The sequence below is a fragment of the Mytilus californianus genome, unplaced genomic scaffold, assembly GCF_021869535.1.
Source record: "Mytilus californianus isolate M0D057914Y unplaced genomic scaffold, xbMytCali1.0.p SCAF_10, whole genome shotgun sequence".
Lineage (NCBI taxonomy): Eukaryota > Metazoa > Mollusca > Bivalvia > Mytilida > Mytilidae > Mytilus > Mytilus californianus.
In genome coordinates this window covers 67124764-67141837 of record NW_026262582.1, presented here as the reverse complement: position 1 = coordinate 67141837, position 17074 = coordinate 67124764, and the positions used below count along the sequence as shown (strand labels likewise).

The 17074-nt window shown below is 32.1% G+C and overlaps 2 protein-coding genes across 4 annotated transcripts in view; both read right to left on the bottom strand.

Annotated features, from left to right (window-relative positions):
* The window catches only part of LOC127718978 (caspase-3-like), an 88406-nt gene that overhangs the window by 24485 nt on the left and 46847 nt on the right, over positions 1–17074 (bottom strand). The window lies entirely within an intron of this gene.
* Positions 1681–14306, bottom strand: LOC127718981 (caspase-3-like). Of its 2 annotated transcripts, XM_052225056.1 has the most exons (8): positions 14288–14306; positions 12300–12634; positions 10407–10648; positions 9163–9195; positions 7385–7465; positions 5402–5728; positions 4214–4430; positions 1681–2089 (listed from the first exon to the last, which is right to left on the bottom strand). In XM_052225056.1, the coding sequence occupies exons 2-8, from the start codon at positions 12599–12601 to the stop codon at positions 1939–1941; spliced, it is 1353 nt and encodes a 450-aa protein (XP_052081016.1). In that variant the 5' UTR covers positions 12602–12634; positions 14288–14306; the 3' UTR covers positions 1681–1938. The 2 variants fall into 2 exon arrangements, with proteins under 2 accessions (XP_052081016.1, XP_052081017.1); XM_052225057.1 differs by lacking the exons at positions 12300–12634; positions 14288–14306 and adding an exon at positions 11478–11715.

Genomic DNA, 17074 nt, shown 5'->3' with positions numbered 1-17074 from the left:
ACATTCCAGCGACACTTATGTACCCATTTTTAACCGAAAACCGAAGTAATCCCCCCACCCTTTAGGGTATACTTTTTGCTGAGCAGACCATAATACTTGCAAACAAAGCGGATATGATGACGGCACGTAAATTCTGCTAATTAACCAAAAAATATTTCGCACAATGCTCCGTTCCGCAGAAGAATATTTTTAACACTCCCCTTAACATTAAATCCTGGATCCGCAGCTGATTTCTGGTGTTTCCGTGATCGGAACCACCCCCATATATGAGTGGGCTGAAAATTTTATGCATTAATATATGAATGGGGTAGGGTTACATTCCAGCCGCACTTCGGTACCCATTTTTAACCGAATACTGAAGTAGTCCCCCCACCCTTTTCATATTGAATTGATACGGATCCCCGGAAGGAAAAGCTCTTGACATGTAAAAATCCGTTGTTAAATTGCTGAGAGCGTCAAAGTAATGTGTATCACAAAGTGTTTCAGTGTAAGGTCAATAGTTACAGTATCTGCTACGAAATAAAATTTAATTTTGCCGGGCAGATGTGAAATGACGGAAATGATGACGGCACGTAAATTTCAGAGCCGAACGTCGTGAAGGACGGTCGATTCGAACTGGTTTTTTTCCGATTTTAACCCCCAAATACCCCCAAAAGATCTTGAAATGAACACATAATAAACTACGCTGGTCATTACCCATTTGTGGTATACAACAATATTCGTGGATTTTATATGAAAGAAGAAAACGCGACACCTAAGTTCAACTCTATTCATTTAGTAATATAGATAATATTATTTTGACTGAAATTTTAGAAATGTTGCAGAGATAAAATAACTATATGATTGTCACTTACAACACTTGTATAGGTTGCACTTCTGTAGATATAGAACTCCTTTTACTGCTAAAACTGTGCCACTTTTACTATGAAGTTTCGTAAAATAATATATCCTAGATTGAAAAGTTCATATGCACTACTTTTTTTTTCAAATGTCAAAACATAGGGCCGTGAACCATATTTTCAACATGTATATGCCTCGAACTTCCAAGAGTTTAAACGTATACTAAAATTCTGTACTACCCCTCCCTTCACTTTGGGTCTTCCTCAGAATTCAATTTAGCCGCTATCCATGTGTATTTATACTAGTAACAGTCTCGAGTTATGTCTCTATGAGATGAAAGATATAGATCATATCTGGGAACCAGTACGTATACAAAACAGAATATCTATGAATATTATATATCTCCTCAAAAGAGGCGTGGTTTGTGAAACAGCTATATTTACTAAGTGCAAACTATAGTGGAAACTTAATGCTACTTTTGGTGGATATATGTACAACGAAACCTATTTTCCATTGCCATTGAGATTGCTATGTGTATTATGTCGTTATACTATCATGGTGTTTTGTGTTTTCCATCGTCTTGAGGTTTATGTTTCCCCTTTGGTTTTTTTATATCTTTATTATAGTCACAGTTCGTGTATACATATCATAGTTTACAATTAGGCATAAAAATAAACATTGTTATTCATCATATACTGTCCTTTCTCTGAAATGAATAATGTTCCAAATTCTACATTTTCTATCTTGCATGAAATATTTGTCATTACGATGACTGTCTTATTATGAACTTGTTCATACTTGTATTTTCTTTTTTTAAATACTTTTTTCTATTTCTTAAATAAAAAAAAAAAAAAAAAGAAAAAAAACAGCTATTCAACAATTACAAGAAAGAAAAAAATAAATAAAATGTTTACATACGTAAATGTTCTATTTTTAATTAATATTTTATGTTTAAACAAAAAGCGATTGGTTTCCAGACCAGATTTTGATACATGACGTTTCCCATTTGGTATCGCAATCTTTTTTTTTAAATTATGGCAACAATGTAATGTAATGATGCGCGTACAAACCATGTAACATACAATTATTTCATTTTCTTTATATAAAGTTTTCCGGAAAGAAATAAAGTTTCTTGGTGAGACTGAACTGTGGCATCGGACATTGTTTGTGTACCTTTCCGGCTCCACCATCAATATTCATATCGGACAATTTATTGGTTACAATGGTCAATATACTCAGCAAATCTAATCTGAAATACAGAAAAAGTAAAATGTGTACAATAATGATGTAGTAGATGACAGCTTATTGGGCCAATGTACAATATAGTCAGCTAATCTAATTTGAAAATGAGGTGACATATTAAGCAGTAGTAGTCGGCGGGGAATTAATTGTTTCGGAATGGTTTGTTTCATACTATGATATTTAAATTTCGATTTTATGAATGATTTGGTTTTGGCTCATCCTTGGGGAACGCTTCATGGGCCATTGGTACGTGTAGATATCTGCTTTGAGACGTCAAATTTTTCCGGAAAAAACCACCGTTAGGAAGATCATAAATTTGTTTGTACACCGGAATAAAGTAACGTTTAGTTATTGGTTACATTTCGATTGTACAATTATTGCACCAACCACTAATCTACTCTCCATAACATTGTGAACCTTAAATGTCTTGAATTCATCAGCATTTATGATTTAAATGAATGTCAACAAAAATCACAAAATGAGTGCAAACCGTACGTTAATTTCTAAATGTGGGTTTTTTTGTTTTTTTTTTGTTATTTTAATGCGGTTGTTGTCCCGATGACGTTTCTCCTGATCGTCCTGTTGCGTTCTCATAGTCCGTTTCATATAATTTTTCGACAGGCTACTTAATCTTTCGTAGGATATTTTCATATTTGGTCAAGTAAGAACAACTTAAAGAAGTAAAATCAAGCTTGCAATCACTGCAAATTGAGGAAAAAATAAATCTGTTATGTTTCTATACACGCCCAAATCATCGGAAAATGTTAAATGTGTTCCTCAAATTGCACAAATTGTAAACTTGATTTTACTTCTTAGTGAATAACTTGACCGTGTGCCATAATGTCGTACTACATAGTATGTAACCTGTCGAAATACTATATACTCCGAAGTCAAAGTTGGTAATAACAAGTTAGTCTATAAAATCTATATCAAAACCATGAGGGTCGTATGTCAGAGGATGATGATTTTTTAGTGGAAAATAACCATCCGAGCGTTTTATATTCTTGAGACAATTTTTATTATTTGCAGATGTATAGCAGGATCACTTTATTATTCCGGAGCAACTGAGATCACCCCCAGTTTTTTTGGTTGGGTTCGTGTATCTCAGTCTTCAAGTTTGTTTTCTGTGTTTTGTGTACTGTTGTTAGTCTTCTTGTCGTTTTTTGTATTTTGCCTTGATATTATCAGTTTGTTTTCGACTTTCAATATCGGTTTGTTATTTTTCGCCTATTTTTTTCAGATATTTGTTCTAAATTCGTTTCTCAAAGAGACATCTACAGACACAAATTACCTCGAGTCACTGGATCACAATTATTGACACATGAACCAACTATGTCTGTTTTGGTTACTCACCCAATTTTGTAAATTAAACGAAACTATCAACAACATTTACTTTCATACAAGTAGGAGGTTTAGCTAGCTATATTACCAGGTTTAATACACCATGTCCTTCGAACAATGCCAGTACCAAGTTAGGAATATGACAGTTGTTTTCCAGTCGCTTCATTGGTTGATATAAGGTGTAATAAAATTGAGAATGGAAATGGGGAATATGTCGAAGAAACAACAAACCAACCAAAGAGTAGATAACAGCCGAAGGCCACCAATGGGTCTTAAACTCAGCGAGAAAACCCCACACCCGGAGGTGGGCCTCAGCTGGCCCATTAATAAAAATGTGTACTAGTTCGGTGAAAATGGACGTCATACTAAACTCCAAAACATATAAATGAACTAATATTAAAAAACATAAAAGACTAACAAAGGCCAGAGTCTCCTGACTTGGGACAGGCGCAAAAATGTGGCGGGGTTAAACATGTTTTGTGAGATCTCAACTCTCCCCTACACCTCTAGCCAGTGTAGAATAAAGAAACACACAGCAATACGCACAGTAAAACTCAGTTTAAAAGAAGTCTTAGTCAATTGTCAGAATAGGTAACAAAAAAAACTACGCAAAATGACTATGATACATAGATTAACAAAGGACTACAAGCAGTTTCTGACATGCCAGCTCCAGACCTCCTCAATTAAACTGATTGAAAGGTTGTGTCTTCATAATATTTTTTTGCTATGTTAATCGACTATAAATAATTTGCAATACTACAATTACTGTGATTGACGTATTAGTACTAACCTATCAGAATAAGCCATCAACTCGTCTGCCAGAGTTCTAACATAAAATGTCCCCTGCTTACAGTCTCTGTATGATACATAGCCAGGTGTTGTCGCATATCCCAATAAGAAGTCGAACTCTCCTTGAAGATTATGTGTTTCTCCCAGTGGTGGATCTGGTGGAGGAGGTAGATATTGGATATCACTGTTGATGTCACCTGTATCATGTTGCTCTTCTCCTGAAATTTTTTTTCGTATTTAAAAAACCTTTTATAATTTATTATAGATAACACTACCTGTATTTGGCAAAACCTTTCGGAAATGTTGGTCCTCAATGTTCTTTAACTTCGTACTTTATTTGGCCTTTTAAACTTTTTAATACGAGCGTCACTGATGAGTCGTCGATAGACGAACGGCCCATCTAGCGTCCAAAATTTTTGATCCTGGTATCTATGATGAGTGTAATTATTACGTTTCAAAACTTTTATATATTTTATTCAAGATTGTTTTATCTAATTTTGTAAATCAGATTGTTTCAGATGTTTTAGAAATATTTTTCCTTAGTCAAGGTGTATATAGTAATCGAAAAAGTATGTGTACTTAAGTTTTGTTATTCAAAATGATTTATAACAATGTATTTTTATGATGGTATATAAATTACCTTTAGCCTGCTTAAACAGTATATGCAATATATGGACGATTACAGATTAACTGTTCTTACAATTAACTTTATTGGTAATAGACCAGCACTCTTACCCTGATTTTTTTCATGTTAGTCACAATGAAACAGTCAGACATATTAACTTTCTTATAAACATTATTTTGGCTTTGAGTCAAACAAAATTTAAAACAAATCAAGAATTCAACATTGATACTTGCGAAACACAAACGTGTTGTTTGGTTAGGCTGTTACGTGACAAAAATTTAAGTGAAAGGTCAATAAACTGATTGTTTTTTCCAAGCAAAATGTTTGATGATTGCATGTAATGATAGCTAGCATATATATGTCGCGTGAACATTTTAGGGGTGTTTCTTTTGATCTATGGATTACTAATACATTTTATTTTTTAATTAAGTTGTGAAAATAAATTATAGTTTGAAAACGTTTACTAGTACACCACTGTATAAACCCCTCATTCTTAAAGACACAATACTTAAACACCAGATCAATATCAATGTTTGCAAGAAGTTTTTTTTTAATTGTACGTGCCTTTTTGCTCGTCATTATTGTTTTCAATTGTTTGATCTCTGGTTCCTCGGCAAGCTTGAATGAATAACAATTTTGGTTTTCCTGTAAGTGATTGGCAATTTCTTGATGAAAGGAGAGACGTCAGATGGTTGATCCCGACAGAATGACCATAACTTCCAAACACTGCAGTTTCACTGCCATGTGAAAGAATGCATACAACGCACGCACCATACTTTGAATGATCTAATTTTGACAACTCTGTTATTTTTGCAACAATCTCCTCAGCCGAGAGGTCTCTGTGTATACATGTCTTGAATTTGAGTTTGGTAAAGGTTGCAGAGAGCCTTTCTTAAAAATAAAAAATGTGTATTGCTGAAGTAAAAAACAATTCTTTAGTCTGTTTGAGTATTATTTATTTTCAATCATTTCTTACTTAAGAAATAATTCTTTCATGCCATACTCTATGCTCATTTCTACATGGGTAGGCATTATATTTGTCAATATCTTTATAACGAGCGTAAGCGAGGTGTAAAATATTGACAATATAATGCCTATCCTTGTTAAAATTAGCATAGAGCATGGCATGATAGAATTATTTCGATTCAAATAGAAACATTTAGAACTTTTTTATTTCCAAGCGGACCTATAATACGTGTTCAAAAGGCATCCATTTTGATTTGATGAAGCCAAAACGTTATAGAAAATCAACTGTTTTACGATAAACAAATGCGCAGATTCATGTAAACTTACTTTTAATTAATTTATTTAATTTTCTAGAGAGCAACACAAAACAATTGTCCATTTTGTTTTCCGGCGTTCAAAACACAGCTGACGTTGCAATTTCAATTGTGACGTCAATCACGTGCAGCCCATGTTTTATTGGAATTAGAACATGGCTATATTTCCAAATCAAAAGAAGCACGTCATATTAGAATAAATATATAAACTTTATTTGTGGGATAGCTGCATTTATGTCCCATTTTTTCCTTCTGCTAAACAAACTCATTCAATTTCAATAAGAATGTTCAATCATCTATCTAAAAAGTTACCAGAGGCTTTTAATCAAATAGGTTTCGTACAAGGTATCATTTATTGTACAGAGGGGTATATTTCATAGTCACAACAGCTATTACTATGTCACTATCAGGAATACCTACTCAAATCGAATAATAGACACCTGAACAAGATGAAACCCTTCAGATGACATGATAAGTTGCTGTAACGTTCAATTTATTTACACTATAACCTCTATTACCTTGTATTTCCGGTCTAACATATCTTTATCACACATATCGGAAGAGGAATTTCCTAATTACTTAAATACAAATTCAGAAATGGATTGTAAAAGGTCATATACAGAAAAGTAGAAGATACACTGTGATTTAAATAATCCATGATTGCACAGCTTCACAACTGAATTCAATCATACGATTGACGTCATATATTCCTGGAATTTTTGACATTTTGATTTAAGAATCCCTCGTATGATTGATCATGATTCTTATCGTTGATAAATCAAACGTATGAACTACAAATATAATACTTCTAAATATCAAAACATGTTGGAAACGAGTTTACGCAATGTGTGAACGTATTCAAAGTAAAGCTAGCACATTAAATCCAATCAAATTCTTTGAAAAATGATTGTTAATTATTCCTAAAGTAAGCTTCAATAATATCCCATCGTCTGCTAGATGTGTAATTTTGGACTGCTGAATTCCAATTGTAACATAGACTTATTTATTACTGGCGATGAATGTGTCTTGAATAATACTTTTAGAATGAATATCCAAAATAAACTACGGATATGTTAATCTTGTTAACAAAATACATTTTTGATTTAGAACAATAAAAAAGCGACATAAACTACTATTTGCGAAACACAAAATAAAATTCAAATAAAAAACTGACATATAAAAACTTTGCAATTAAATCATAGTACCTATATATTTATCGCAATGTATAACTTACAACACGATTAAAGCACTCACTAGTTATACATACCTTCGTCAAATTCTGTTCCACGTCTCGGTGGTAACTTAGATGCATCAGAAAAGGTTTTGTTATTAATTATTACACACATACCTTGAAAAGTATCAAAAAGTGGTCAAGAAATAAGAAGGGGTACATGTAAAAATATGCAATGCAAATAATTATTGTATAATATATCAGAAGATAATTACTGTGTTATTCATACGCTTTCGTTGTTTGTGTATGCATATATCAATATATAATATAGTTAGAAAACATAGATTTTCGCCTGTTCATTAAATCTCAAATAATGGCGAAATTGAAAAGAAGAACATGATTATAAGTCCTGTTAACGTGTCCCTCTACTCATCTTAAAGATGACCAATATCAACTTGGATCTTAAAATGTATACGAAAAATACTGAACTCCAAGGAAAATTTGCAAAGGGGAAGTCTATAACAGATGACAAAACTTATCAACGGAACAAGTGAAAAACAACTGTCATAATTATATCCTGACTTTTCTAAAACATATTTTCAAGTTTCACCAATTTAACCTTAATGATTCTTTCTAAAATCGGATGTCTTTGATAATACTTATTGCCTATTGTAAGTACATAATGTAATTGTAGTATTAATTAAACTCCCTTTAAAATATGATATAACTATCAAACCAAGGGTCCCAAAAGATAAAGTAGAAGTCATTCCGTCGAAAAAGCGAACACTTTCAATATTATTTTGCTGACCGCTATTTAATATATGTGCTGCAAATTATCATGGACATAATGGTACAGTAGCTTCTTTTTTTTTCTCGATTGAAATATCATCTAAATCAACCTATCGTAATATCAAACTTGCCATGAACAATACAACGGGTGCGATTAATAGAGCATAATATGGCTACCCTTCCGAAGCACTTAAGGATGTTCGCTTCTCTGTTTCAAAATAACAAGGTTTTTAAAAAACTGTTATAAATTGATAGTATATGAATAATGGAACTTGAAAAGCATAACAAAATGATAGGTCCATGTCCTTGTTTTTGAGATATTATCAATTGAAAATTTGGCGGGAAAATATTCTCTCTAGACTTTTCATACATTCAAAATTGGCACCTTTTTTCTTTCAAAAACTATGAAAAAAGAACAAGGATTTTATAAGATTTTGAAAAATGGCTTTTTAAACTGTATGAAATAAAATTATGAAAAGAAAAAGAAAGGTTAGTGGGCAAATTTTTTAATTGGCACTACATGGATAAAACCAGAGGATTCTGAATATCTGACAAAATGTCAAAAACAAGTGTAGCGAACATCCTTGAATTCAACCCCTGTGCTTCAAGGGGTTTTTGTTACTCAATAATATATTCTGTTTGGCTTTTGTGGACTTGAATTTGTCTTTTTGACGTTTTTGATCTTTTCTTTTTGGTCCAGGTGTTATCTGCTTTTTATTGACTTATGTTTAGTCCTTTTTCATTGGTGACTTGCGCTTCGTACATTCCTGAGACTTTAGGCTTATGAGATAGTTTTCTATATTTGCAATTGTAATTTTGAAATTGATGCTGATGGCTAACAGAAAAGTAGTTTTCCTATTGTTAATTTCCAAGTTTTGAGTGACCACATGTTGTTATAGATCCATTACAAGAAGTGTACGAGATGAAGCAGGGATAATCTATCGACATGCCCACGCCGTTTCGCTTTGAAATTGTTTTATTACGAAAATTAATCCAATGTTTGTCAAAGCGTTTGTGTTATTCATACCTGGACTTATCATTTGCTTAAGATTTGTACATGATCTTTTTTTTTTATTTTAACTTACCACTATATGGCCTAGTCATATGATAAAATCCTCCTGAAATCAGTAATTAATTGTCAAAAAAAGTCAAAATTATTGTTCTCATATTATTTACTAAGATCATATATGTGCATCTGTTTATCTACCCCTTATAAATGAAAAGTTTCTTAAGCCGGTTGTTTTATCACACATCACCATAGATAAAATGTTCCATAATATACATTGTCTTTCAGTCAGATACATTCTTTACCCACCTTGCCTTTATGACCAATAAAAAGAAGTGATGCGAATTTGACAATTGGATAAAAGGATAATTCAAAGTTTTTCGTCAGCATGGTCAGAATTTCCGTACCCTTCCGAAGCACTTGAGATTATCCTCGTTTTTTTATTTTTGTTTGCCATGTCATTTTATTTTTTGGGTTTGAATGTCCCCTTTGGTATATTCCACCCATGCACCCGTTTTGAAGGTGTCTTAACAAAACATATTTGAACAATGTTTAAAGATAATAAAGATAATGTCAATTGATTAAAGTATATTTAACATATACGTTTTATGTGTGCAGTTTTTGGTTCATTGTTATTTCAATCATTCCTAAGTGCGTTTTGAAAGAAAGTTACAACCGCTTAAAAATAGTCATCGTGTGTCATTAGTTTACAAGGGTTAGTAAGAAAATGATATTGTCATAATTATAAATTAGCTGTTCACAAAACTTTAATTTTTTCGAGATACTAAGGACTTTCTACCCAGGAATAGATTACCTTTGCGTTATTTTGCAAAACCTTTCGAGTCCTCAATGCCCTTCAACTTCTTACTTTGTTTTACCTTTTATTATTGGATTTGAGCGTCACTAATAAGCCTTTTGAAAACGAAACGAGCGTCTGGTGTACAAAATTTTAAACCTTAAATTAGCATTGAACTGTTGTTATTAATATACATATATATAAGAAAAATATAACATACATTTTTTATAAATTCTCTTTGCATAAACAATTGGAAAAGAACATGATGGACTAATTCAACAATATAAAACGAAAATGTGTCATCCAAGCACGATTAGGTAGAACTATGAATGTAACAATATTATTATTAAATTTTTTTTGGTTTTATGGAGTTCCTCCTTTTTGAATTTTCCCTGGAGCTCAGTATTTTTGATAATGATTTTTTTATGCTGTTCAATCCACTTTTCAAAATACAAACCACGAAAAAGAAACATGATTTAAACTGCCCGGTTAATTATATTGTTATTAAATGAAAGAAAATGACTTACCTGAGAATTCTTTAATAAATATTCCTAGATCTGAACGATTGATACGTTCAAGCATAACCAGTAATATGTCGCTGCTATGGTGAGAAATCACCATCCTTTTTTCCAGTACGTCTAGAAAATCATACATTGATGTAACTTTCCGCAATGCCGGAATGATATTTGGTATCATGTCTATAGCTTCCTGTTTAAGTTTTTCAATTTCTGTGGAATCGAGGTCTTCAGCTATCTTATACAATGCAGTTCTATGAAATAGAAAAAAAAACATATACTGAAAAAATGAAACTAACACGTTATAAATTTCGTGCGTGTGAAGCGCTCCTGTGGATTATCTTCATCAGGAACGCTCAAAGCCGAATAATTGAAAGCCAAGGATGTAGAAGTACCGAAAAAGTTGAAGTGCTATATAACCAAAAAGGAAATATAAAAAACCAAATCCATCTAAGGCAAACTTTGCCTGAGGGAATAGAAACCATAATTTCTTTATAATTTAAAAATTTGTAAACGGATAACTTCTGAAAGGTTTGATATATATTATGTCAGTACCAAAGTACTGAATTCTAAGTTGATGATACCATCGGGAACTGATAGTCCACCAGCAGAGGTATCGACCCAGTGCTGTAAAAAATGACAATAACATGTTATACATTTCATGCGTCTGAAATATCTTAATTGATATTTTTTCTTTGAATTAATTCCTACTTCACAAGTCTGGTTATCATATGTTTTGTTCTTCGCTTTTTGTTGTCCTTGTTTGCTGATATTTTTATTTTATTATTTTATGAAATCAATTAGAACTGGGTATTTCTTAGAATGTGATGAAGAAAACCCTGTGACAATGGGACACCAATTATATACACAAAAGGCATAGTTTTATGCAGTCATCAATCTGAGTCAGATGGTTTGGATAAGGTTATTATTGTGTATGATTGCGTATATTTTTAAGAGATTCATTCGTTCTTAATGCAGAACTTAATCAAACAATTGAAGTAGAAGCGATATTTTAAAATCAAACAAATGATATTTAAGCAAATAATCATCCAAAAATAAACAACAATATTAAAAATACTCAACATGAATTGGCATTACCATGTCCACTTGTGATACGGTGCAGTAAAATAGTTTTCATGGTAGACTTCACCGGAAAATACCCGAAGTTCGGTAGTGCAAATATACAACTTGTTAAGGAAAATAGTTACAAAGTGTAACCGGAATTAAACACAGCATTTGCGGAAAAGTATTCCCTTATTGTCACCTAAGTTAGAATTTAAAAGAAAATGAAAATATTTATGTTTGAGAATCGTTCAATATAGAACGAGGTTTATGTTTGAAGAATAAGTTTTCATGTTAACACAAATAATTTTCGTAAGTGCAAGAAGTTTGAAAGCCTTAGATATATAAATACACATAAAAAATCATTAAATTTTGTGCTTTAAAATCTAAAAGTTATTAAAAATAATTATTATTTGTGCGATTCAATTAGTACAGAATACAAATAACATTTAATATTTACCGGATTTGTAATAACAAAAGCAACACGACGGGTGCCACATGTGGAGCAGGATCTGCTTACCCTTCCGGAGCACCTGAGATCACCCCCAGTTTTTAGTTGGGTTCGTGTTGCTTAGTCTTTAGTTTTCCATGTTGTGTCATCTGTACTATTATTTGTCTGTTTGTCTTTTTAATTTTGGCCATGGCGTTTTCAGTTTGTTTTCGATCTATCAGTTTGACTGTCCCTCTGGTATCTGTCGTCCTTCTTTTAAACAATGGGTGTATGTTCGAAACACTTTTACAGGATAACACATATTCAGTAATCATTTTCAGCATTTAACTTGAAGCGAGCTAAGGATGAAAAAATAAACAACATAAAATTAAACAATTTTCTTAAAAATTTACCTGAAAGGTATGAGAAAACCTTCCTTTCGGTGAATTTTTTCTTCAATTTGAGATGAATTGAGTCCTAAGATATGTATAATATTGCGTTTGCCAATCATAAAAAGACATTCTGAAACAAACTCCTTCCAGTTATTTTCAGTTATATGCTTGACTATTTCTAGTGCTGTGAAAACATCAAGCAAAGAAGAACATTCCTTCAATTGGACATGATGAATCAAGTTCTTCACTAAGAACTTAATTGACTGGACGTCAAATGACTCTAGTTCATTGTCAACATCAACAACAGTGCCTCTATCAACCATGATTGGCTATATATTTACTAGGCAAACCTGACCCTGTAAATAAATAAATGATGATTCAGATAAAAGAGATATTGTGTTTAAGTTCGAAACCAAAGAAGAAACTCAACACAATGTTTTCGATCTTTCACTATAATGGTCTAAAATTGCAACAACAAGCATTTTTCTTTTCTTTTTTTTTTTGTGTGTTTTTTTTTAGGAGTGTAATAAACTTTCCGTTTTCAAATATTTTATATTGTATTTTATTATTTATTTTCTTTTTTCTGGGGAAGGAGGAGACAGTTACAATAAAAAATAAATACAGTAAGAACTCAAAAATGAAAAACGCAGATTATTTTTTAATTCCAAAAACGAAATAAAACTGGACCCTGAAAGACATGGATCCTTTAAAATGATTTGTTCGCATACTTATATATTCTTTTCAATGGTTTCATATAAAGATTAGGAAATATTCTATAACACAAATATCACCTAGAGTTCAAATGACAATTAAAGTTCACCGAAAATCTTTCAACAAGGAGAATAAAATGCTCCGCGAAGCGCAGCTTAAAATGACCGCAGAGTTCGAACCCTGAACAATTGGAGCAAGTTTGAACACTATATTCAAGCTTGATACAGCTCTGAACTAGGATTGTGATTAAACAGTCGGCACATCGAAGAACACCAAGGACTCAATTTTTGATCTAACCATTCAAAGTTTTATTTTAGACCATTTGTACTTCTATATGGACCAATTTAAAATGGGGCCAAAAATACAAAATTTACATAAACAGATAAATTCAGCATACTAAACAATCTCAAGATTTCAAGAATTCGAATTTAACCCAATTTAAATGGGTCAAGAAAAATAAGCAATTTATACAAAGGTTTATAAAAGTATTGTTCTTTGCCCCTTTTTCTTAAACGGTTAGAGCCATAACTTCCAAAAAGAAAACGTAAGACCTATTTATACAGAGCAATTTACGCAAAAAAATGACAGCCATGAACCAACGATAACCCTGAATTACAGGCTCCTGACTTCGGTCAGACATATTAAAGAATGTAAGGCGGTATTCAAGAGGGGGACGAAAGATACCAGAAGAACAGTCAAACTCATAGATCGAAAACAAACTGACAACGCCATGGCCAAAAATAAAAAGACAAACAGACAAATAATAGTACACATGACACAACATAGAAAACTGAAGACTAAGCAACACGAACCCCACCAAAAACTGGGGGTGATCTCAGGTGCTCCGGAAGGGTAAGCAGATCCTGCTCCACATGTGGCACCCGTCGTGTTGCTTATGTTATTACAAATCCGGTAAATAGTCTAGTTCGGTAAGTCACATTCGAGAAAAGGGAAGGTATTGTAGTTACGACATAAGGAACATATCCGATATCATCTGTGTAACGGTTATTCCATAACGGTCAACCAACTTGTGATGGCGTCCGTAAAACTTACGTAGGGATGATTTCAACTTCACCATTTGGAACTCAAAATACTACGACGAATATTTATCGTTGTACGAAGGTTAATACACTTTCTATCTGTATATATGATTGTATTATTATTATTGTTATTATTTTTATTATTATTATTATTATTATTATTATTATTATTATTATTATTATTATTATTATTATTATTATTATCATCTTAATAGTGATGTTTAACAAACGGTAACAATGAACTTAGTTAATACTTACATTACCGAAAGTAAAATGGGAAATGGGAAATACGAACTTTATTTGAGCTAAATATACAAAAGTGAGTCAATTTTAACGTAGGTTCTATATTTGGTTTTCAACCTATTCAAGTAAAAGGTTTATTTTTAGGCAAACATAACTTCCTGAAACAATGTAAACAGAAAGTAAAATCGAATTATATCAATTAAAATATCGTTTGTCAGGGAAATAGATATCCAAACAGGGACACCAATATTCGAATTATGAAAAATCATAAAAAAAGATATAAAAATGTTTGTATCATGCTAATATTCATGTGTATACATAGTTTATGAGGTAATCATTACATATGATTTATTTGTAGACTGTTTATCGAGAAGTGCACACACTTACCCGTAAAAACGATTTAAATAACACATAACTTTGTGTACATTTTTGTTTTAAATTGAAACAAGTTTTATATTGTAGTAGAAATGCACACCGCGAGTATGGTTGTCTATGACAAATCCAAAAGTATACGTCACAAATTTGAAAGAAATACGGGTATTCAATATTGATATACATTGTAACAGTAATTTTCTTTGTTTAAAATGCCGAGTTGTTACAAGCATTTTAATTTTCCCGAGAAGGAAGTGGGATGTGGGTACTTTACTGTGTAAAATTAATAATGAATTATAATATAGATTGGGTTTAAAGTAATGTATTGAAAACAGTGTCTATTTTGTATATATATATATTATTTCCTCAAAATATACGATGCAGACAGTAGGAATACTTGATATATAGTTAAAGATATCGTTCCTCAATTTAACACAATTAAAACAGAAACTGTCACATTCGAATAAGGAACAATTATTAAAAGAACTTACTGTGTTTGTGTCATACTGATATTCATGTGTGTACATGGTAAGCATTTACATAAAATTTGACAGTTTTTTCATAGATTATTACTTGGCATTTTCCATATTGTCCTGGTATCAGCCTTAGCCTCATATATCAAGTCAGAGGGCTTTAGTCCGGCTGGATATTGGTCGAGGGCTGATACCAGGGCCAATATGGAAAATGACATGCAATAATCTATTTATCACATATTTTCAAGCTGGAGAAAAAAGAAAGCATATATCTAAGTACGTTTAATATTTTCAACAAAAATTCAAAAAACATTTGAAGAAAAAAAATTTAAAAATGTATTAGAGTGAGTTAACAAAATTCGAACCACAGTGGGTAAACAAAGTTTTGTGAAAAGTTTAACAAACAATAAACAATCAACATTATTACTCATAAATATTAATTGTTACATTTCCAATGGATGCAGGAGGAAAAATGGAAAACCTGAAACCTTTTCCACTGTTGATTTTTTATTTTTTTTTTCTGCTAGTGTAACAGCAGATTCATAACTTTCTATTGTTTTACAGACTTCATTAAATTCTACACTGTCAATCATATTATCAACATCAGGAAACTCTGCTGGTTAGTTTTTAAACATTGTTAAAGTTGTTTTTTGTGGTATCAATTCTCTGCTTCCTGACCCAATATCCATGGGATTTCAGGTGTTTCCTTATGGCAGATAATTCCTCTCTGCTGTGGTAGAATTCCTTGTCTTTAATTATATTTATTCCATTCTTTTCCAGTACAGTCGACTTATTGATGACTGGATTGATTTCAAGCTATCCAGTTCATATTCCTCATTTTTCTGAGATCGGACAGACAAGATAAATCTAGCTATGTACTGATTAAGTTCAGGTACAGATATGTCCTCCCTTGCCCGAAACTCGTTGTCCTCCTTTAACTATTCAGTTAACAATTCAACGTCACTTCTTTTTTTTTCTTTGTGTTATCATTTTTCTTTTCTTGTATGAATGTACTTGCATCGTTCATTTGATACTGGGAGAAACCTCTCCTGATCGTCTGCTTCAGGTGCCATCCTGTTTACAAATAGTTTTTGATTGACAGGTTCAAATCCGTGGGCACGATATGTGTTTTCGAGTGCCTATATCGATAGTGGCCCCGAGGGCAAAAAACTAACCTTGACTGCCGGCTATCATTGGCCATGCAAAAACGTACATATTAGTACAAAATGTGTGATAATTTTAGATACATGTTATTTCTTAATATATTCGACACCGACAGTTAGAAAACTGGATATATATTTAAAAATGTCGTGCTTCAATGTAATACAATTAAAACAGAAACTGTCACATTCGAATAAGGAACAATTATTAAAAGAACTTACTTTGTTTGTGTCATACTGATGTTCATGTCTGTACATGGTAAGCATTTACATACAATTTGAAAGGAAAAGTTAAATAACAAACAAAAAAACGAACTCCAAGAAAAATTAAAAACGGAAAGTCCCTTATGAAATGGTAAAATCAAAAGCTAAAACACATCAAACCAATGGAAAACAACTGTCAGAGCAGTAACCTCCCATCATATTATAAGACGACAGTTAGCACTGACAGTTACATCTTTGTAAATGACCAAAAAATAATAGAGATATTTCTGATTTACCTCTTTCAAGTAAAGGTGTAATTGGGGACTAGTTTGAGTCAACTCTTATATCTAACAAAGAGAAGAAGACTCTTGATGATTTATTACCTAAGTTCGATATGAAAATAAGAAAAGAAAACATAAATCAGACAATGAGTCAACAGGTCCAAGTAATAAGAAAATAACTTTTATTGACGAAGATAAGACAAACAATCAGCAGTCAAACAACGGTTCTTTTCGTATGTTCGAAAAAAAACCCAGAGAAACACGGATGGCTTAAAAAAACAAGTCACAAGGACAATCTACATGTAATAAGAA